This window comes from Dioscorea cayenensis, chromosome 6 (genome assembly GCF_009730915.1).
Source record: "Dioscorea cayenensis subsp. rotundata cultivar TDr96_F1 chromosome 6, TDr96_F1_v2_PseudoChromosome.rev07_lg8_w22 25.fasta, whole genome shotgun sequence".
In the NCBI taxonomy this organism is placed as follows: Eukaryota; Viridiplantae; Streptophyta; class Magnoliopsida; order Dioscoreales; family Dioscoreaceae; genus Dioscorea; species Dioscorea cayenensis.
In genome coordinates, this window is record NC_052476.1 from 2,117,651 (window position 1) to 2,140,215 (window position 22,565).

General features: G+C 30.1%; 1 protein-coding gene and 2 pseudogenes across 1 annotated transcript; 1 reads left to right on the forward strand and 2 right to left on the reverse strand.

Annotated features, from left to right (window-relative positions):
* Nucleotides 1-275: 275 nt before the first annotated feature.
* On the reverse strand, nucleotides 276-5,402 carry LOC120263033 (annotated as a pseudogene).
* A 12,567-nt stretch (nucleotides 5,403-17,969) lies between these two features.
* Nucleotides 17,970-19,037, forward strand: LOC120262863 (annotated as a pseudogene).
* Nucleotides 19,038-20,258: 1,221 nt separating this feature from the next.
* On the reverse strand, nucleotides 20,259-21,366 carry LOC120262838 (protein PHOSPHATE-INDUCED 1 homolog). The gene has a single exon (XM_039270738.1). It carries the CDS (start codon nucleotides 21,261-21,263, stop codon nucleotides 20,397-20,399), a length of 867 nt encoding a protein of 288 aa, XP_039126672.1. The 5' UTR covers nucleotides 21,264-21,366; the 3' UTR covers nucleotides 20,259-20,396.
* Nucleotides 21,367-22,565: the final 1,199 nt, after the last annotated feature.

Genomic DNA, 22,565 nt, shown 5'->3' on the forward strand with positions numbered 1-22,565 from the left:
TCCATTTTATAAAGTTATGGACTACTTTATTTAGTTTGAATTTTAGATTGAATTAATTTCATCACGAAATTAATTCAAAATAGAATTTAAACTAACAATTAGTTATAAATTCATTATTTCTTTGCCAATATATCATTCATACATTGCATTGAGAACTACACAAACACAATAATTGGAAAATCAAATGTTATAATAACCTTATACCTTTCACTAAAACTCGAGTAATCAATCCATATATATAATCTTATATATTTTTTATTTTTTTGGTGGTTTTTTTGAAGTAATAGATGGCACACACTTTCTTTGGTTTCAAATCAAAATAAAAATGAGCTTTATTCTTAAAAACATTTTTTTGGCAATTGAAAGTACAATATGAATTTCCCCCTTCATATTATTAAATAAAAAAGGTTTATAAATTCTACTTTTATAAACCCTTCTTGTTATCCATCCAAATAGTACACCTTAAACTCTTCCCTTGAAGGAGTAAATCAAAGGCTTTATTTATATCTTTAAAATTCACTTCATGTGTGATAAAATCCTCCAAGTTGAGTTCCTACATTAACATTTAAAAAAATAATAATAAAATAAAATTATGAAAAATTGTAAATATGTAAGTACTATTTAAATTAAATAATAAAATCACCTTATCAAGATATTTCTTAGCAAGAATTGGGATGTCCTCTTTGGGCTTTGTCCCCCCAAATACAGATCCAATTATTGATTTTCCATATAACAACTCTCTTGCATCAATAGACAGTGGGGCACCCATGCATTTCAACCCCTAAAATGACAGTTTTACCCCAACCCTGCATTAAAAAAATTAAGATTAAAAATAAATAAATACCATAAATAATTTAATATTCTACTTAAAAAAATAATAATTTCTTTTTGCAAAAATGAACCTCCTAGAACATAAATTGCATTGTTTCAAAATATCATCCATAATTGTTTGTATCTATAGCAACTTTGATTTTACTTTGCAACTTTAGATAAAATGACAGTTTTGCCCCTATTTTTGCATTAAAAAAATCAGGTTAAAAAAATATAAAAATAATTTGGTACTCTGGCTATAAATAATAGTTATTTTTTTCAAAAATATTCTTCCAGAAATCTAAGAACATAAATTGTATTTTCAAAATATTACCCATAATTGAGTGTATATATAGCAATTTTAATTGTGCTATTATGAAATTTTGTGTTTTGTAAGAGTATATATGTACTAATTTAGGGGATATTTAGGTTAAATGACTGTTTTAACCCACCCTCCACATTAAAAATCAGATTTTAAAAAATAGATATTAGAAATAATTTAATACTACTCTTCCAAAAAAGTAATAATTGATTTTACATAAATGCCCTCCAAGATCATAAAGTTGCAATCATCAAAACATTATCCATGGCTGGGCATATCCACCGGAATTTTAATTTTGCTTTGCATTTTTATGAAAGAGTATATATGTCTTTATGACAAGTAACAAGGGTATTTCGGTAATTTCAAAATTTTAGAGAGAGAGAAGCACCTGTCTAGAGCTTTTGAAAGCCTCGGACATCAAAGAAGCTAAACCAATACACTCAAAGCAATAATCAGCACCACTTCCACCCGTCATCTCCTTAATCACCTTTATTTAAAAATTAATAATAATTATTATTGTTAATAAATTTAAATTTAATTATATAAATAAATCATTGTAAATTAATAATGCTGAAAAAAAAAACCTCATGAACAGGTCTCCCACCAATCTCATTTGGGTTAATAAAATCAGTGAGACCAAATTTCTTGCCTGCAATCACAATTAAAACAATTTCATGATTTACATAATTTGTTACATTTATATAAATTTCCATAAGTATCGATGAAAAATACCAAAAACAAATTGAAAAGGATATTTTTTTTTAATAATGCCAATGATTTCGAGCTCAATTCAAGAAAAACTTGAACTCGACTTGATCATGGTCGAATCGAGCTCAAGTAGTTGAACAAACAAAATTCGAGCATCTTAATACTTGATTTGAGTGCTCCTGAGTCTACTCAAATAGTTGTATCTATGTGCGTATATTAGTTTGTTTTAGAATCACTTTATATTTATATAAATATATATAAGTTCAAACTTGTGCTCGACCTCAAGCATAAAAATATTTATGATTAAATCAAGTATATTCATTAGTTAGAATAGCTCGATTTATGTATTAAGTCGAGTATAAATTAGAAAAATAAAACTTTGAATGATTTCAAGCCGAATAACAAGCAACAAATTTTCAACTGCAGTAATGCTCTAATACCTTGATACTCAACTCAAATTAGATCAATTACACCCCTACCATATTGTACAGGGTGTTTGTATCCTCGTAAGGAAGTGGTTTCAAACCTTAACTCACATATGATGTGGGCACAAATGTATTGAGAGATTAATTCCATAATAATGCATCTCCTAATTTAATTTTTCCACTTTTCGACAATATATATTAAAAAATTAATAGATATACCTGTTTCAAATTTGGCAGGGTTCAAATCCACACCAATAATTTTGGCAGCACCGCGTAACTTGGCACCTTCTGCAACCTGCTCACAAAAATAATTAAAATAAATAAATAATTAATTAAGTATAGAGTTATAAAAGATGCAATTAAAAAAATTAAAGAAAATAAGAAAATTACAGCTAAACCAACAGCACCAAGGCCAAAAATGGCAACACAAGACCCAGGGCCCACACTTGCCACCTTCCACGCTGCACTTATTCCTACACGACAAGTAAAACAATCCCATATTAAATAATAATAGTTTTTTTGATAAAATTTTTTAATTTTTGTTACAGTTATTTAAAAAAAAAGTTTAGGGTTTTCTGTTTATCACTATATATATATTACCCGAAAATTTTCTTTTTGATATTTGTGTACATTAAAATTCAATTTTTATATAATTACACATATACCCCCACAAACCATTCTTATCTGTTTAGATTTTCTCTGAACAAAAGTTAATTAAAACAAAAACAAACTATCACATATTTTATATTCTGCATTTTATTTGTCTATAAAAAAATAATTATTATTATCATTCTAAATTACAAATAAATTTATTTGTTGATTTTCAACTATAAAGTTAAAAATCAAATAAAAATATTTCACATGATATATACATAAAAAAATTAAGAGGGTAACAGACAATTGCTTATAATTTTTTTTAAAAAAAATAATAAATACATTGAAGGACATATGTGTCTATAAATGCTTTAATTACAATAACTAAAGGACAAATTCTGTAATACAATTTTAGAAGAGATAAAATCTTGCTTTTATTTTTAGAGATTTTGTTACATTTTAGATATTTTATACAAATTAAATATTATTTTTAAAATTTACTTTTTCTATTTAATGTACTTCTATAATTTCTAATAAATTATATTTAACTATATATTTTTCAAAGTATATTTTAAATAAAAATAATATTAAAAAATTAATATAAATTTTATAAATTTTAAGTTACCAACTAACTTCAACTAAATTTTTTCTTAATCAGTATAAATTAAATAAAATTAACAAGTTAAAAAAAACTCGGAGGGAGTAATAAACACATATGAGAACTGGTATACAATGCATGAACAGTCAAAAAAACCAATTTTCTCCTGAACTAAAATATGAAATCTTAGAAAAATTTTACAGGGGTAAAAATGAGAATTCATACCAGTAGAGACCCCACAGCTAAGTAAACAAGCGATCTGAGGGTGGGACCCGGGGGTCCACCTTCACGAGATGCACAGCATCAACCACAGTGTACTCCACGAAACTAGAGACGAATATCGTGTGGTGGATAGGAGATCCATCAGAACCAGTGAACCTTGTGGTCCCATCTCGAGGCATTCCCGGTTCAGGGCCAAACTTAAATTTGGAGCATATGTTGCTTTGAGATTCGCGACAATCAACGCAATCACGGCACTGAGCCAAGAACACTGGGACCACCGAGTCACCTTCTTTGAACTCGTCCACGCCTTCTCCCACGCTCTCCACAACCCTACGATCACCATCACACGGTCCATGTTTTTTTCAACTTTTATTCTCTCCCGTAAAGATGGGTTTTTGCAATTAAGTTATTAGTAAAAAAATATTGGTTCATTTTTTATTCATTTATAAAAAAACTAAATATTTAATTTATGGATGGCTTCACAAAAATGGTTTTAAAAAAAATATATATATCAAAGTTTTATTTATGAAAAAAATGATAAGTAAAAACAACGGGGAAAAAATATCATGGCTATAAAAATATAAAAACAATTAAATATATAGATCTAGCACTATATATATATATAATACTGAAAATGTTATTTTAGAAAAAGTTAAAACATCACAAAATTATTCAAAAATGGTAAATAAAAAAAAGAAAATTAATAAATAAATAGATTTACTTTTTATTAATTGGTTTTTATGAATTCATATTTATTTATTTTCTATCCTCAAATTATTTCTATCTACTTTTATTTTCTTGTAATCAAAATTAAATTTAAAAATTCACTAAAAATACACTTATCCTTCATCATTATTGTCGGTCGGTCGATGATAATTGGGATTATATATATATATTTTTTAATTCATTTATGATGAGAGGCATAGCACTTAGATGTTATTTATTCATAATGCACTGGTAAGATGCCACAGTTTGATTAAAAAAATAATAATAATATACATCATAACAGTTTGTTTAAAAGAGAAAACAAACAAAATAATAATTAAATAAATTTAAATAAAATCCTATATTTTTTGTTCTCTATCTATTAAGTTTAGTTAAGTATTGTCAATGTCTATGCATACATATATAACCAAAAAATTATTTGATGGTTTCAAAATAAAACCTCATAATTTTTTTTTGTAATATTATTTCTTAACCAAGTTAAAAAATAATTATTATTTTTTTATTAAAAAAACTCACTAAAAGAAAAAATTAAATAAAAATTGAAATTATGTTACCCAAACGCTTCATGCCCAAGAATTCTTGGATACACTCCCGGGAAATCCTATTAATGGCAAGAAAAAAAAAACAGGGAGAGTGAGATTTATAAAAATAAAATTCATTTTTTAAAATAATAATAATAATTTTTTTTTAAAAAAAAGCACCTTCAAACGTGAGAAAGTGATATCAGAATGGCAAAGAGAAGAACAAATAATCTTAAGACGAACTTCACCAAATGAAGGCATGGCAACCTCAACCTCTTCAATTTGAAGTGGTTCTCCGGCTCCACGAATAACCGCCGCTAAAACATTTAAAATATAAATAACAAAATAATGTAAATTTTTTCTTCTTGAAAATAAATAATAATAATAATAATATTACCTTTGCATCTAATGGACTTCATGCTCTTCTTGTTGTCCATAAATCACACACTCAATTTTAGAGTATGAAAGTTATGAAAGGGAAAGAGAGATTTATAGAAGATGGATGGGAGCAATGGTGGGTGGGAGTGAAAGGGAGTGTTAAAAAAAACATAAAGATGGGCAGGTACTCTTTGGGCATATCCGGTTCTGTCGCAATCATTAAAAGGATACTAAATTGTGCCCAAAAAAAAAATCAAATTAAATAATTCTTAAAGTTTTTCATGTTAGAAAAAATTAGTGTTGTTTTTCTGATATTTTTAATTTTGAAGTTTAATATCAAATAAATTTACAAACTTGTTGTTATACCTAATTCACCTCTGTATGTGCTCAAAGCAATGTGTGATGAGTTTGCCCCAATACTAGAACGGCCTCACCCCTACTACCATAAATGGGCCTAGGTCAAAGATCAAGTGCTAGAGATTATAAAAATACCTTTAGTAATTTTAAAAAAATTACAATATATTCAAAAATATAAGAGGTTTAATCTAGAAAATTACATAATGTCTAGGGTTTGGGTGGCTACTCTCCCTTTATTTTGGTTTTTTTACTTTTGCCTATCTATAAGCATATAATAGTTGAGCATGATCCATATGCATTATGCCTTAGATTTATAAATTTGTATATGTTAAGAATATATATGTTATAAATGTAAAGATAGTAATAAGAATAGAGAGCCAGAGTATTTACCAAAAACCCAAAAACCCTGAAGAATTAAGTTCTTCTTCTTTCTTCTTTTATTTCTCTCTTTTCTTTCTCTTCTCTATATCTTCCAAAGTATACAAGAGTTGAATGAATGGCCAGGATCGATTCGATCCGACGGTCCAAAATACCCTAGTTGGTGGAATAGTAACGATCGCGTGGTACTGCTATCTACATGTGCACTATTAGGCTGATATGTTGCGTCTGCTACTGAATCTCTAGAAGTTGCTTTATAATAATGTCAGTGCTACTACAGATGAAATTCTACAGCTAGGCATCCATTAAAATATTTGTTTATAACAGTATATTCCTTTAATTGACATTGATTATAAATTCAAATGATGCAATGATGTGTGATTAAAAATAAGGGAAATGTGAGCATTTATCACATAATGGGTTTTTTTTTTTGTCACGGAAAGTGATGCATATTATTTTGTTTTATGATGTTTGATTGTTTTATTTGATTATGAAGGAAAAGCTTTTGTCATTTTGATTATTAATATTTAATAGTAAATATAATGATTTATTTATTTATTAACATATGCAGTGTGAGGTTAGATGTGGTGTGACATCAAACATCATGAAAGAAAAGAAAGTTAGTCCAAAATAATAATAATAATAATAATAATAATAAAGCCCTCGTGATAAATATAATATTTGCCTAAGTGTAAAGATTAAACATTTCAAAAAAAAAATAAATAAATAAATACCATTTCACAATCTTTGGATTTTTCTATCAGCTTGTGTATAGTTGGCCAATTTATTAAATGATATAACCTTCTTTTAAATTAATTATATAAGATATTTTTATATAAGAAAAAAATGTCGATAATTAGCCAACGATCTTTTTTGGTCTATTGACACTAGATCTACCATTCAGGATGCTGCGTATTTTTGTAGAAGTGGGCTCGAACATTAAGCTTAAAGTGAGGGCACAATTATGTTGAGATAGCAACTTTATGTATGTGCATTCTCATGATTTATTTTGTCAATAATAATAATAATAATAATAATTAAATGTTCATAAATCTCATTATTTTTACACCATTTTTGATATATAAAATAATAACCAAATCAATTGCATATAATAACAGATAGTAAATTCAAGTGAAACGTATACATGTAACAATGTAAGAATCTCAATTTTCTAATGGTATATGGAAACTTTGCAGGATATATCTTTAAATTATATTATTTATTATTTAATTTCTACCTACCATTTTAGTAAAATTATAAATTTAAGATCAATATTAAAAAAAAAAAAATACACTAACAAACAAAACAGAGTAGAGAATTGGCAAACCACTCACCATTGTGGTTGCTTGGTGGTTTGGTTGGTGCATTGGTGCCACCAGCCAAGCTTTCATCTATACTTGCTAATTTTTTTATTATTATTTTGTACAAACTTTTTTTTAAGTAAATATTCCTCTTTAGTAATTTTGTTAATTTCAAGTTTTGTATTTTTATTATTATAAATTAAGCCAAACTACAAATTACTTTTATTTGAAAAATTCCCACCTAAACATTAAATCTCAATCCAGTCTTGGCCTTTTTTTTATAAAGATAAATTAGTTTCGCTGATATAATCCATTTGCATTTCTATTTATTTTTTTATTTTTTTAAATTTTTAATTTTTTTTAGTCCCAAGTTTTTAATATTTTAATAAAATATCAAAACCTATTTCGGTAGGTGAAAAAGGGTTAAGTTTACTCCTTTAAGACACTTGCAAGGTGTGAATGAAAAGTATATTTATAGATTTAGATTAATTTAGATTTAAAAGTGAAAATTTTCAGTGAGGAATACCTTTTGAAATTTAATAAATATGAAAGTTTTTTTTTTTGAGTGGAGCATTCAGAAAGTTAAAGGGATTTAATATTATTTTTGTTTTATTAATAATATACATAAGATGGTTAAATGCCGAAATTTAAACACAATGAACTTATACTTACCAAACGAATTAAAACTTCAATTTTTGAATATAATTAAAAAAAAATAATTACTTCCAACATTCAAAATTACATATAATTTTAAAGGAATTTTTTCTTCCAAAATAATTGTTCTTTTACATTACTAATATAATATTTATTAGTTTTTTTTTTTTCAACTTTACCCTTATTCAATTTTCCATTAGGATGTGTTTACTATTAAGATTAATCAAAGATTCATGGGAAGAATGTGTTATTCCTATATTTACAATAAAATTTATAAAATTTTTCTCATAAAACATTTATTACCATGTTCACAACATTCCGACAACTACGTGTGTTAAAAAAATCCAGCTGCGATAATCCCATCAACTATCTAAATTTTTTAGGGAAATTTTTTAAGTACATGATCCGAAAAATCGAATCAAATACCCGATCAAAATTTTTTAGATAAAAATCTAATCGAATTTGGGTCGGGACAAAACAAAAACTAGGTATATGAATCTGATCTAGTTTTAAACATATTCCTATATATTAAACATTTAATATTATTTTCAAAATGTATAGAATTGGCTAATTCTTTTATTATAATTCTGGAACTTATTTATTTGACTTGTAAAATATAATCCAAACAGAAAAATTCTAGAAAATAATTATAAAAATTAAAATATAGATAATCAGTAAATAAACTAAAAAAATATGACATATAAACTATATGAAATTTGTAGATATGAGGAATAAAGTTTAGAACATGAGAATTCTATGGAAAAAAAAAAACTTTTTGAGTAGGGGTTGTTTGGTTGCCTGTATTTCAAATTACATTGTAAATCAAATTAAATGTAATTGAATTTACTGTATTTTACTTACATTATGTTTGTTTGGTAGCATTTCAATGAAAATACTGTATTTACTTTTCTAGTGGTTGGTTTGATGTAATTTACTGGTTAAAATCACCATGTGAAGTGGAGATTACCCCTTTTTTCTAAAATTTTTATATTTTATAATTTTCTTCGATATTTCATTTAAAATATATTTTATTTATTTAAATGGATTTAAGTTAATGCATTTTATTTATTTAAAAGCCATAGCTACAAGCCTGCAACTGATAAACAGACAACAAGGGAAAGAAAGCTCAACCATGCTATCCTTGAGTTCATTACTCTGTTCATGTCATGCATTTGCTCCTCCGTGAAATACATAAGAAGGAATTAAAAAAAAAACAGTTTGAAATGTAGAATCATCAAGTTTATGAAACTCATCAAACTATATGTTTCATAGTTAAGTCTTCATTTATAAATTGTGATCCACCATAAGTTTGACCCCCAATACATAAAAGCAGAACTTACATGATATACCAGTCCAATATTCAATTCCAGAATTCTTACATGATAGTAAAAAAACCACCACAATAGTCTTTTGCTTACCATTAATGTAGTCTCAAAATTTTACAATGCCTTCTTTCAACACTCGATCTAATAGCATAATAATAGCAGTGACGTTAACTGGAGGCATGTGATCAGGAGTCCAGAAAAAAAATCGAGATAATCCCCAGGCTCCATCGAAGTGGACGTTGTTCCCGTATAGCGAGGTCACCTAAAAACAAGCAGCGACCACCAAATCAACAGATCTGAGGGTTTTCGACACCAAATATCACTAATTCTCCAATTGATTTCGCAGAGAAGAAGAATAAGATGAAGCATGAACCATAACCCTAACAGTGACTCCATAAGCTTTAGGAAGGGGACCGGAATCAAAGGGATTGATAACGAAATACTTGCTGACAGCCATGGTGTCAATCTTAATGTCCTTCGGGAGGTGCACTTGGTGCTTGCTGACTGAGGGTCGAAGCGAAGGAATCATCCAGGAACCATCAATGCCAGTAACACCAACGCCATCATCATCGTCGGGAGCTTCTTCGTCATCTCGATCTCTCAATCGCAGAACCGCAAGAAAGAAATCGCAGCTATAGGACGGAGTTCTCGTCTTCGGCGACGCCGTCGACAAGGAGTGATGGCTTGTCGGAGCTCGGTGGAAGGACTAGGAATTGAAGGTATTGCATACATGGAAGAGAGAGTGAGGGTAAGGAATAAGTTTTGTATGATTTCTACTTACAGCTAATTTGATTGTAAGTTGAAATGCTGTAAAATGGGATCTTCATGTGAATTATATTACTTGTAAGTGATAGTTTTGCAGCAAACCAAACATCAAAAAGGAGCTTTTACATGTAAAACATTTTACATCACACCTACTTACATCAAAATAAACAACCCCAAATGCATTGTTGTTAGGTGCTAATTTAAATATTATTAAGTATCCTTATTTATATGCTATTAATTTTTTTTAATATTCATCAAACTAGTTAAATTATAAAAATGAAAAAAAAATAGATGTATTGTCGGTTTCTTTTTTATTTTGTTGAAGTATTAATTTTGATCAAAACAAAACAAATGTAAATTACAAGAAAACAAATATTCACTTTAAGCAAAACTTACATTTAGATGCAGATCAAGCTTTTGCCGATCCCTTAGAATTACATGCCCTATAATGAGAGCCACACCTTATGAGCAACAAGAATTTGACAAATATATTAAAAAATTATAATAATTAGGAATAATTCAACAGACACTAAGTCCACAAAGAACTAGAACTTAATTTCATAATAAATAAAAATAGTGAAATCATTAGAGGAAAGAGTACAATAATTTTAATTATAAAAGACTAAATGATAATACTGAAGAAGATCGATATTTTTAGCTAATATAATAGAATGAAGAATTCTCCTGGATAATTTATTATTTAAGAGAGGGTGCTCTTCGTGGATATATACATATTTGTAACCCAAATAACATGATGATGTATTCCTAAGTTTATTATTCCTAGGATTTTACATTTTTCAAAAGCCATACTTCCAATTGTAATATCAAATACCCACTTAAAACAACGTCAATTTTCCAAAATCTATTAAAGGCTAGTAGATGTAAAAGATTTTTATTTAAATTGCAATAGGTATTTATGGATAAATTAACATGTTTTATAAGATAAAAACAAAAAATTATTTAAATTAACACAGTTATTTATAAATCGGCCTGGTATAAGATAAAAATAAAATTTTGTTTATTGTTGTGAGATTGAAAATATATTTTTTATCTACTTTATTTATTTTTGTGAACATGCTAATTCTTGCTACAAGCATTACATTAATATCGAAGAAATGAATCTAGTTTTGACCTTATCATTTATTTCCTTTATCAATATTCTATTTCATGTGTGCAACCATTTGATGATAACTTTTTTACGTAATGCATTAGTTCTTTGTTTTATAGAATAATTTAGTGCACTGAAAGAAATAAAAATTGTGAAAATTTTAAATAAGAAATCTTTGTCATAAAACATGCCAATCATTTTTAAGATTAGAGAAAGTACTCATGTAATGTGGAAAAAAACAATGAAAAGAACTACTCTATGTCTCAACGTAATTATAGTCTCAAGAAAAAAATAACTTATTAACCATTTAATTATGACATTATGAAAATTTATTGTTATTTATGATTTATGTGCAAGGTATTAAAAGAATAATTAATTCAGAAAAGATGGAATAATAACCAAAAATTATCATTGGCAATAACTCCAAAAAAAACCCACCAATTATGCGAATTCATTTTCAGTCGAAATTATTTACTTGAACGAATTCTAATTAAATAAAAAATAAATGTATAGGTACATGTTATGAGTTAAAAAAAGAAGACGAAAAAAAATTGATTCTAAACCATATTTATTAAAAGTATAATATCCTATTTAGTCTATGTAATATAGTTAATTTGTCATTTTGATCCCTCTAATATAATTTGCTTGAGGAAGTTCCTATATTTTAATATTTTAAAAATATAAATTTCTGATAAAAAACTTCATAGTTCCATTATTTTCCTAGCTAGAAAATAATGCCAATCAAACAACTATTTTTTCATTTTCCATAAAAAATTTTCCATGAAAAAATATTCCTCGGAAAAATTTTCTTTTCCAACCATTTTACATATTGCCAATCAAACACAGCCTAAATGATAATACTGAAAAAGATCGATATTCTTTACCTAATATGATAGAATGAAGAATTCTCCTGAATAATTTATTATTTAAGAAAGGGTGCTCTTCGTGGATATATACATATTTGTAAACCAAATAACATAATGATGTATTCCTTAGTTTATTATTCATAGGATTTCACATTTCTCAAAATCCATACTTCCAATTGTAATATCAAATACCCACTTAAAACAACGTCAATTTTCCAAAATCTATTAATGTGGGCCAGAGCTTCCTTGTCCTCATTGATTTGTAAAAGCCATGAGAGCCCGGGATTCCTAGCCAAAGTTATGCAAACTTTTGCATAATTTCTTGAAGCTTGTCTTAAACTTGTCCTTGTTGCCATCTTGTTATTGACAATGGAGCCCAAGTCTTTAGCATCCTTTCTTCTATCCTTTTAGAGAGAGAGAGAGAGAGAGAGAGAGAGAGAGAGCTGTGATCTCCTCCGGCGAACTTCCGGTGCTGAACCTTGTAGTCATAGTTGCAAGTTTTCTTCGCCACATCTTATCACTCTTCCAAAGCAATCATCTATGCCTTTGATAACCAAGCCATTTAACTTTATTGTTTTCTTCTTCTCCATTTACTTCTTCTTCTTTCTATTATTGATGGTGGTGGTTGCTAGCTCTAGGAGGTTTTGGAGCTTGGATTTCAGATGGTTTCTCCTTTCACCTCTCTTCACTTCTCTCTTTTCCGACCATCGAAGTAAGTCCCTAACCATGCTTGGATAAGTTTTGGTATGTCTTTAGTGCATGGATTTTCTTATAGTTGTTGGACTTCTATCTTTGTTTAGCTTGCCATGAGATGTTGTGAACTTCATGATTGTGGATAGCTCTATAGAAGGATTAGTGTGAAAGTTTCATGATCTATGATTATACATGTATTCTTCCAACCTTATTTAGGTTTCAGCTGGTGCACATTAGTGTTTTTAGTATAGGAAAATCTATGTTGACTGCATCCCTCATCCTTCTTTTGAAATTCTTTTTATTTCATATGTTGGATATGTATAAGTAGTTATATATATATACCCCTATTCTATAGGTCTAGTTGTATAGCATTTGTTAAGTTGGTGGAATTATATTGCAAAGCTAAAAGCAATGTTTAGTTCTTGTGATTATTAGTAGTGATAGTTTAAGAGAATGAGGGAAGCATTGTAGTGGAATGTGTTTAGATTGGATGGTGGAGATTTCTCATCAAGTGGAAATATTAGTTCAAGGCAAATGTCAAATGAGTGGAGGTTAAGCATTAGATCACTTTAAATTTAATCATGTTAATTATTTAAGCTTTTAGGGTGTGTTTTAAATTCCTGCATGAGTGCATGCAAGACAATTATTGTCATTTATTTATTTATCTTATTTTTTATTTTTATATTTTTGGTTTCTCTCTCTAGAGAATGTAAAAAGTTACTTGATGAGTGTTTAAACTTACGGTTAGTGTAATTTTTGTTTTAACTATGGTAAATCGTTGGTTTTAAGATTGTTTTAGGGAGTGGCATTGGATCTCATTTTTTTGGGCTTAAGCTAATATCGAGTAAGTAATCCAATCGATAACTCCGTATTTTTCGATGTTTGAGAAATTATTTTATTTGGTAAAATAATTATCTAGTATTTTTTTATTTTATTTTGAATATCTATTATTTTTGTTAATATTGATATTATTTAATTGGAATATGTATTTTGAGGCATTTTCTTTAATTAATTATTTTTGTTTAGTTGTTGACTTGGTAAATCTACATTGGTATAATGCTAATTAAAGGATTGCTATTCATTTTAACTTGGTTGTTAATTTATTATTTATACTAAGTGTGCTATTACAGTCAAATGATTACTTCAACATTTATAAAATTCGTTTGTTTGTAGGCATGGGTTAATGATTCTGCTATCATTTGGATTGACTTAGTTAATTCCTTTATTTATTTATTTATTTAATCATTTAATTTAGTTTTGAAGGAGCTGGTGTTTTGAATAATTTTAAATACTTTATGTACTTTAATATTTTTTATATTTCATATATGGTTATCGATTTATTTCTCTTAAAGTGAGATTTTGATATTTATTAGTATTTTTGAATATATATGAACTTGAGGAATTTTAGAAATTTCTGAACTTGTACTCTGTAAATATTTTGTATCTGAATGTTTTGGTCTCCAAATGAGCGATATACAACCCTGTCAGTGGAGGTTAAACCCTGACCTTGTCGTCAAGTAATTTTGGGAAAATGAGATTGCGAGTTTACGCACGTGTCCGTTCGGTGAAATAATCAGCGGCCACTGGTATTCGATCTCGGGTCACTGAGGGTAAATAAATGATTTTTGTTATTTTTGGGCTCGAGTGCATCACATGAGGGATAAACAAATGACCTTTTGGCACTTCACGTTGAATTTGGAGAAATACTCTCGATTTTGTTATCTATGCTTATCCTTTGGTTTTGATAATACTATTTTGTGCTATTGAATTTTGTACAAATTTCATATTCGCATTCCTGGTTTTCAAAATTTTGGTGAACGACTTACTTGGAAATATTCTTTTATTAGAATATTATACTCTGTATTTTGTTAAATTGTGATTTCGGAGACTTATGCTATTCTGAAAATCCGGTATACTTGAAAAGTCACTTTTGTAATTTCTGATTTAGTCTAACTATGGTTTGGAAACTTATGCTCATATTTACAAAATTTTCTATATTTTTGATTTAAAACTTTGAATCTAGTGTTCTTTTGATTACAGTATTCTTAAATAGCGGTATTACTTGAGAACTATACCTCTGTTGAATTATCTATTTTGTATTAGTTTAAACTATGTTTAAACTTTGAATTATTCTTTATATCTGAATTCGAGATTTATAAACCCTGTTGTTTTAAAACAATTTTTGGATTACTTACTGGGCTAGTGAGCTCATGGATTCATTTTAAATCCTTTTCAGATCACGAGTTGTAGATCGGTGTGGATCTTGAAAGACAGTCAGTAGATGTTGTCTTGTCCTATTCTAAATTTTGAGTTCTTGTCATTGTCTATTCTTGTATTTCTGTATTTTGTATTTTGTATTTTAGACTTCTGTATCCTGGTTTTGTGTACTGTGTAGAGTCTGTAATCCTGTAACTCAGTTGAGCTATTATAGATTTACTTGTCCTGAATCGGATTCTGAGGCCTTGCAGGCCTATGAGGCTCACACCTTGTGGGTCTGCGACCGTTTGTCTGCGTACCGGGTTTGGTTAGCCGGGTTCGGGGCGTGACAATTAAAGACTAGTAGATGTAAAAGATTTTAATTTAAATTGCAATAGTTATTTATGGATAAATTAACATGTTTTGTAAGATAAAAACAAAATTTTATTTAAATTAACACAATTATTTATAAATCTGCCTGGTAGAAGATAAAAATAAAATTTTGTTTATTGTTGTGAGATTGAAAATATATTATTTATCTACTTTATTTATTTTTGCGAACTAATTCTTGCTGCAAGCATTACATTAATATCGAACAAATGTTCTATTTCATGCCTGCAACCATTTGATGATAACTTTTTTACGTAATGCATTAGTTCTTTGTTTTATAGAATAATTTAGTGCACTGAAAGAAATAAAAATTGTGAAAATTTTAAATAAGAAATCTTTGTTATAAAGCATGCCAATCATTTTGTAAGATTAGAGAAAGTACTCATGTAATGTGGAAAAAAACAATGAAAAGAACTACTCTGTCTCAAAGTAATTATAGTCTCAAGAAAAAAATAACTTATTAATCATTTAATTATAACATTATGAAAATTTATTGTTATTTATGATTTATGTGCAAGGTATTAAAAGAATAATTAATTCAGAAAAGATGGAATAATAACCAAAAATTATCATTGGCAATAACTCCAAAAAAACCCCACCAATTATGCGAATTCATTTTCAGTCAGAAATTATTTACTTGAAGGAATTCTAATTAAATAAAAAATAAATGTATAGGTACATGTTATGAGTTAAAAAAAGAAGATGAAAAAAATTTTGATTCTAAACCATATTTATTAAAAGTATAATATCCTATTTAGTCCATTTAATATAGTTAATTTGTCATTTTGATCCCTCTAATATAATTTGTTTGAAGAAGTTCCTATATTTTTAACATATTTTAAAAATATAAATTCCTCATAAAAAACCTCATAGGGACAAATTATATTAGGTGTCCGTTTGGATCAGGGAATGGGAATTATAATGAGAATATGAATGGGAATGAAAAAATTGTTTGGTTAAAAATAATAAATATTGGGAATGAAAAAAAATGGGATAAAAAATTGTATGTAGATTACTTTAATGCCCTCAACCAAAACAATAATAATATTTTATATATAAAATGAGTACATATAAATAAATATTAATATCTTCTAATTGTGCTAATTAATTATTTAGAATAAATAATTTTATTTTATTATTATCCACTTTAATTATTAGAATTAATTATTTTACATAATTATTATCGTTTAAATTATTTTAATGTTGTATATTAATATTTAAAATTAATATTTCATTTTAACTAAGTTTATTTTCACAACTATTACTCATATAAAATTATTAATATAATTAAATATTTTATAAGGAATAGATAGGAGAATGGATGATAAAGCAAGAAGGGCAAAATTGACAAACCCCGGATCAATCCAAGTATTACCCCCTATTTTTCAAGGTAATGGCAAAAACCGTCAACAAAGACATCACATGCCCTTTCTTTGAGATTCTGTCAATAGTTAGAGCTACCCAAACATGAGTTTGAATGTGTGGGGATATGGAAGCCCATATCCAGGGCTTCATTGCCCCATCCAAACATATCTTAACAAAATATTAAAATAGAGAGACTAAATAGATAAACTGATTATATTAGAGGGGTTAAATAAAACATTACACATTATTGAAATGGTAACCTAAGATGCATTAAAATTGAAAAAGTGAAATGCCAGTAAGCACATTCACTGTTTCCTCACTGGCCACGTGACTCTTACGTGTCTCTCAGATCCAAAAGATTCAAATACCTCGTAACTATATATTATTTAAGAAAACCCTTAAGTTTCCAACTGTACTTCTCGTATTTCCCATATTACCCTTCTCCAAACCCAAACCGCTCAGCCACTTACGTCCAACAAATTTTTTTTTATGGATTTTTATATTTAATTTTTAAAAAAGTTTTAATTTAACATTTATTTAAGCCAATGATCAGTTGGTCATAATACCATTCAAATACAAGCTCAAATTTACGTATATGTTAAACTGCTCTTCTGTTCGCATAAGTTTGTCCTTAATACGTGACTTATTTATATAATGTTAAAATGCGTGATTAAAAAAACAAAATTTTCCTAAAAATATAAATCTAAATTTAAAAATAAAATAGATATTATACTTAATATTTAGATTATCAAATTATTAATCAATTTTTTTAATTTTGCTGAAAAAAATACATAAATCTTGATAAGTATTTTTTTTACATATAAAAATATTTAAATTTGAAATAATTTATTTTATCTACTTAAACTCCCACGGTTTAAACCAACCCCAATTGATATTAATCATCAAGATTTATTAAATAAAAGATTGATAGGAAAAAAATTATAATAAATCATAATAATAAAAAAAAAAACTCAATTCAAAATATAATAGTTTGTTAAAAAAACGAGTATTTTTAATTAAATAAAAGTCAAAATTTTCACAATTTAAGAACCAAGGGCATTACCGTCAACACACAATAATTAAAACCAGCTGTCATAAAGCATCAAAACGCGCCCAAAGTCACAGCTGGCTCCAACGACTATTAGATAATGGACCCCACCTTCCCTTCTTTCCTCCCACCTTCTTTTCATTTATTTTATTTATTTTTTTCTGAAAATTTTTTTTAAATAATTCACTTAAATCAAGCTATAAAAGCACCACTCCATCTCATCCCTTTCTCATCTCCAAATTGAAAACAAAAACCAACTCGTTTCCAAAAATTATGGCTTTCCATCCTCTGCTTGTTTTCCTCGTTTCCATTTTCTGTTTTCATTTCTCAATGGCCGCGAGGCCGGTCACCGCCCCTGGTGGATGACCAAACTCTCACCACTATGAGATACCACAAGGGAGCACTCCTCACCGGCTCTATCTCGGTGAACTTCATCTGGTACGGTAAGTTCACCGCCTCCCAACGCGCTATTCTCACCGACTTCGTCACCTCCCTCTCTTCCACCGGTAAGTCCACCGCCGACCCTAGCGTTGCCACGTGGTGGAAAACCGTGGAGGAGTATTACAAGCAGTCGAAGGCCCGCTTCCCTAAACTCACTTTCGGTGACCAGATCCTCGACGAGGAGTGCTCGCTCGGTAAATCGCTCACCGACGATGACATTGAGAAACTCGCGGCGAAGGGATCGCCGAGGAACGCGGTCAACGTTGTGTTGACTTCTGCTGACGTGGCGGTCAGAGGGTTTTGCATGAGCCGGTGTGGGACCCACGGAGCGTCGAAGAGGACGAAATCCGGGCGATTCGCGTACGTTTGGGTCGGTAACCCGGTGAGTCAGTGCCCGGGTGAGTGCGCGTGGCCGTTTCACCAGCCCGTTTACGGCCCACAAAGCCCGCCGTTAGTGGCCCCTAACGGTGACGTTGGACTTGACGGCATGGTTATCAATTTCGCCAGGACGTTTGCTGGCGCCGTCACGAATCCGTTTGGGTAACGGGTTCTTTCAGGGACCGAAAAGAAGCGCCGTTAGAAGCGGCGTCGGCTTGTCCTGGAGTGTACGGTAGTGGGGCCTACCCGGGTTATGCTGGGGCTTTACTGCTGGACCCCGTGAGTGGGCGCGAGTTACAACGCGCATGGGGCCCACGAGAGGGAGTACTTGTTGCCAGCTCTGATGAACCCTGCCACGTCACAGTGCTCCACTTTGGTTTAATTTGAAATTACCTCTGGATTGAGGGGTCTTTTTGAAATTTTGTTGGGCGTTGTAATTCTTTTATTCATTTTTTTAATAAAAAAATATTCTTATTTATTTATTTATTTTTTTGTATTTGTTTAGCAATTAAAGAAAATTGGTTCGGAAAATATTTGGTTGATATTTACAGAAAACTATAAGTTTTTATTTAAGAAAAAGATTTGTATTATATAAATGTGGTTGGTTTTCCTTCTGGGGAACAAGAAAGACAAGGTTTTGGCATTGTTTCTCTTTTTCTAGTTTTGCTTTTCTTTAATTCCAAAATGTTCCATAATGATAACTTGATGGGGAAAAGCAAAAAAAAAAGTTTTGAGAACCACCACTTTATACGTTTGTAATATAGAGAATAAAGAGTTGTGAACCTTAAAAAGGAAGGAATATAATTTCATTTGAGAAACTTTATTATGTGCCTCTCTTTTGGTTGGAATTTATTAGTAAATATTATAATTTTACTAACATCCAATCTCATAATAATTTAACCGTAAATTTGACTTCAATACAACACTTAAAGCTATATATAATTTAACATAATCTCTTTTCTGTGTTTAACTAACCTTCCATCAGGGGTCAAACTTATGAGACTTTAGTTAGGGCTTTAATTTAGAATGTCTGGCTTTGAAAGAAATAGAAAAATCTTTTATAATTATTTTAACTCTTATTTATCTAGTGATCATTAAAGATTTGTCACATGTTTTTAAGAAGTTCATTCAGTCAAAAGATATCTGGAGTTTGATGTATCAATATCTTTAGGAGAGATTTATCATATCATCTAAAGTTTGTATGCTTATAAGTTCACTCAGTCTAAAAAAATACCTAGAGCTTTGAAAAAACCCAGGAGGGGTGCGCTTAATATTCCCTAAGTTTGGAGAGAGATAGTTTCTTTTATTGCTATGTACTAGTTTTTTTTTTTCCACTCCCTGTGGACTCAAGCTTCTTTTATTTTGGTGGTTTAGCCCCATATTGTGTCTTTATTTTGCAAGACGTAAAATTTTTTTTTCTTACTAATTATAATGTTAAAAAAATTAATTATCAGCCGATGTATTGAACCAGGTATCCAGAAAAGCAAATTCATAGAAAACAAAAAAATGGCCGACCCATAGAATTCTAACACCCAAATGACTTCTTTTCATATTTTAAAAATAAAACAAGCACTACCAGTTGAGAATTTTACCCATGGAATTGCAATTTTCCAATTTAATTTTATTTTTTTCCACTAAAAAATACCTTTAATTTTATTTAATCCATTTAGAACGAAATTCAAAATATAATTAATAAAAAAACAACAAAAACATAAATTTCATATAACAACATGTTTAACAAATAAACACAAAATTTTAAGTGACTTTACATACAAACAACAAACTTTTCACTCACTATCTTTCCATGCTGACACTAATTAAGAACCATCAGACCAAAGTGGAGCACTGTGACGTGGCAGGGTTCATCAGAGCTGGCAACAAAAACTTCCTCCCGTGGGCCCCATTCGCATTGTAACTGGCCCCACTTACCGGGTCTACCAGTAAAGCCCCAGCATAACCCGGGTAGGCCCCACTGCCGTACACTCCGGGACAAGCTGACGCCGCTTCTAACGGCGCTTCCTTTGGTCCCTGAAAGAACCCGTTACCAAACGGATTTGTGACGGTTCCGGCCAACAACTTTGCCACGTTGATAACCATTCCGTCAAGTCCCACGTCACCGTTAGGTGCAACTAACGGTGGAGTTTGTGGGCCGTAAATGGGCTGGTGAAATGGCCACGCGCACTGGCCCGGGCACTGAGTCGCTGAGTCACCGACCCAGATGTACGTGAATCGTCCCGATTTCGTCTTGTTCGACGCGGCGTGGGTCCCGCATCGGCTCATGCAAAACCCGCTGACCGACACGTCAGCAGAAGTCAACAAGACGTTGACCGCGTTGTTCGGTGATCCCTTCGCCGCGAGCTTCTCAATATCATCGTCGGTGAGCGATTTCCCAAGCGAGCACTCCTCGTCGAGGATCTGGTCACCGAGGGTGAGCTTAGGAAGCTGCGAGTTAGACTGCTTGTAATACTCCCCCACGGTTTTCCACCACGTGGCGACGCTGGGTCCGGCGGTGGACTCACCGGGGGAATAGAGTGAGGTGATCAGATCAGAGAGGATGGCCCGTTGGGAGGCGGTGAACTTACCGTACCAGATGAAGTTCACCGAGATAGAACCAGTTAGGAGAGCTCCTTTGTGGTATCTCATGGCGGTGAAAGTTTGGTCGTCCACCGGGGCGGTCATCGGCCTCCCGGCCATTGAAAAATGAAAACAGAAAATGGAAATGAGGAAAACAAAAGGGTATAGCTATGGAAGAAGACATTGTGGAGAATAGACAGACTAGTGATTTGAAAGAATGAGTGGGTATTTGGGGGTTTATATAGCATGATGCATTTAATTTATTAATTAAGTTTAATAAATAAAAAATAAATAAATAAATGAAAAGGGAGAACTTAATACTCGATTGAAATTGAAAGGAAGGTGCTTGGAAGAGAAGGGATAAAAAGGGTAGGGCGGTGACCACACCCGGTTGCGACGAGTCCACAAGGTTGGGGACAGCTGGCGTACGTATGAGGACTGATTGACTGTTTTACCCTTTGTTTGGGATATATTTGTGAAATAAGGGAAGGGTAGAATGGGGAATATAGGGTACAAGTTTCGAGAGAGAGAAGAGTGCGGAGGAAGCCAGGCTGGTTTTTTTAAATAATTTAGTTTTGATTTTTGAGTAGAGTGTTTGTGTGGGGCCCGGTTTTTGATTTGTCGTTTTCTGATGACTTCCAGATGGTTGGATTGAATTATTATGAATTATATATATAATTATTATAAAAGTTATTTATTTCAATTTATTATTTTATTTATTTTTTTAATTTTTGGGAATTTTTGGTTGTTGGGGTTGAAAGGGTGTTGGAGAGCTCGTGAGTGGAATCTTGAATGACTGTAGCCAGCTCGCATAATAATAATAATAATAATAATAATAATAGAGGTGTATTATAAATGAATAGAAGCTATTCAATAATGTGGGTACTATTCCTAGTTTCATCTTATTAGGTTTTTTTTATTTATTTTATTTATGTTGGGGTAGTTATCCATATTGTTTTGTGGGTGTGACTGGGATAGGCTATTCCTGTGAGTGTTAGGGAATAATAATAATAATAATAATAATAAAGAAGTTATTCCAGCTGCAATGGTGCACCGTGTTTCATGAATTCATAACACGGACCATAACCAGCTTTTGCTTTTGGACAGTTCTCTGGATTTATTTATTAGTTTTTGCACGAGTGGATTAGATCAACTTTGACTAACTATTTATTTAATTCACTAATTTGTTTATTGAGTAATTAATTAATTAATTAGTACTAATCTTAATAATATCTAGATGTGAGTCCATATCCTTCACATATATTTAAATCTAATTTTATAAATATTATCAGTTACATTATACATATACATTTATGTGTATTAAAATAATTTACTAATATATGCACAGTGGAAGAGATCAACCGTTTGCATGACTATCAATATCTCGTACCACTCTAGTTCGAATATGATGTTTTTCTAGAA

What these genes read in the sequence shown, in the direction of transcription:
- LOC120262838 (XM_039270738.1), bottom strand. Translation starts at nt 21,263, where the DNA reads ATGGCCGGGAGGCCGATGACCGCCCCGGTGGACGACCAAACTTTCACC.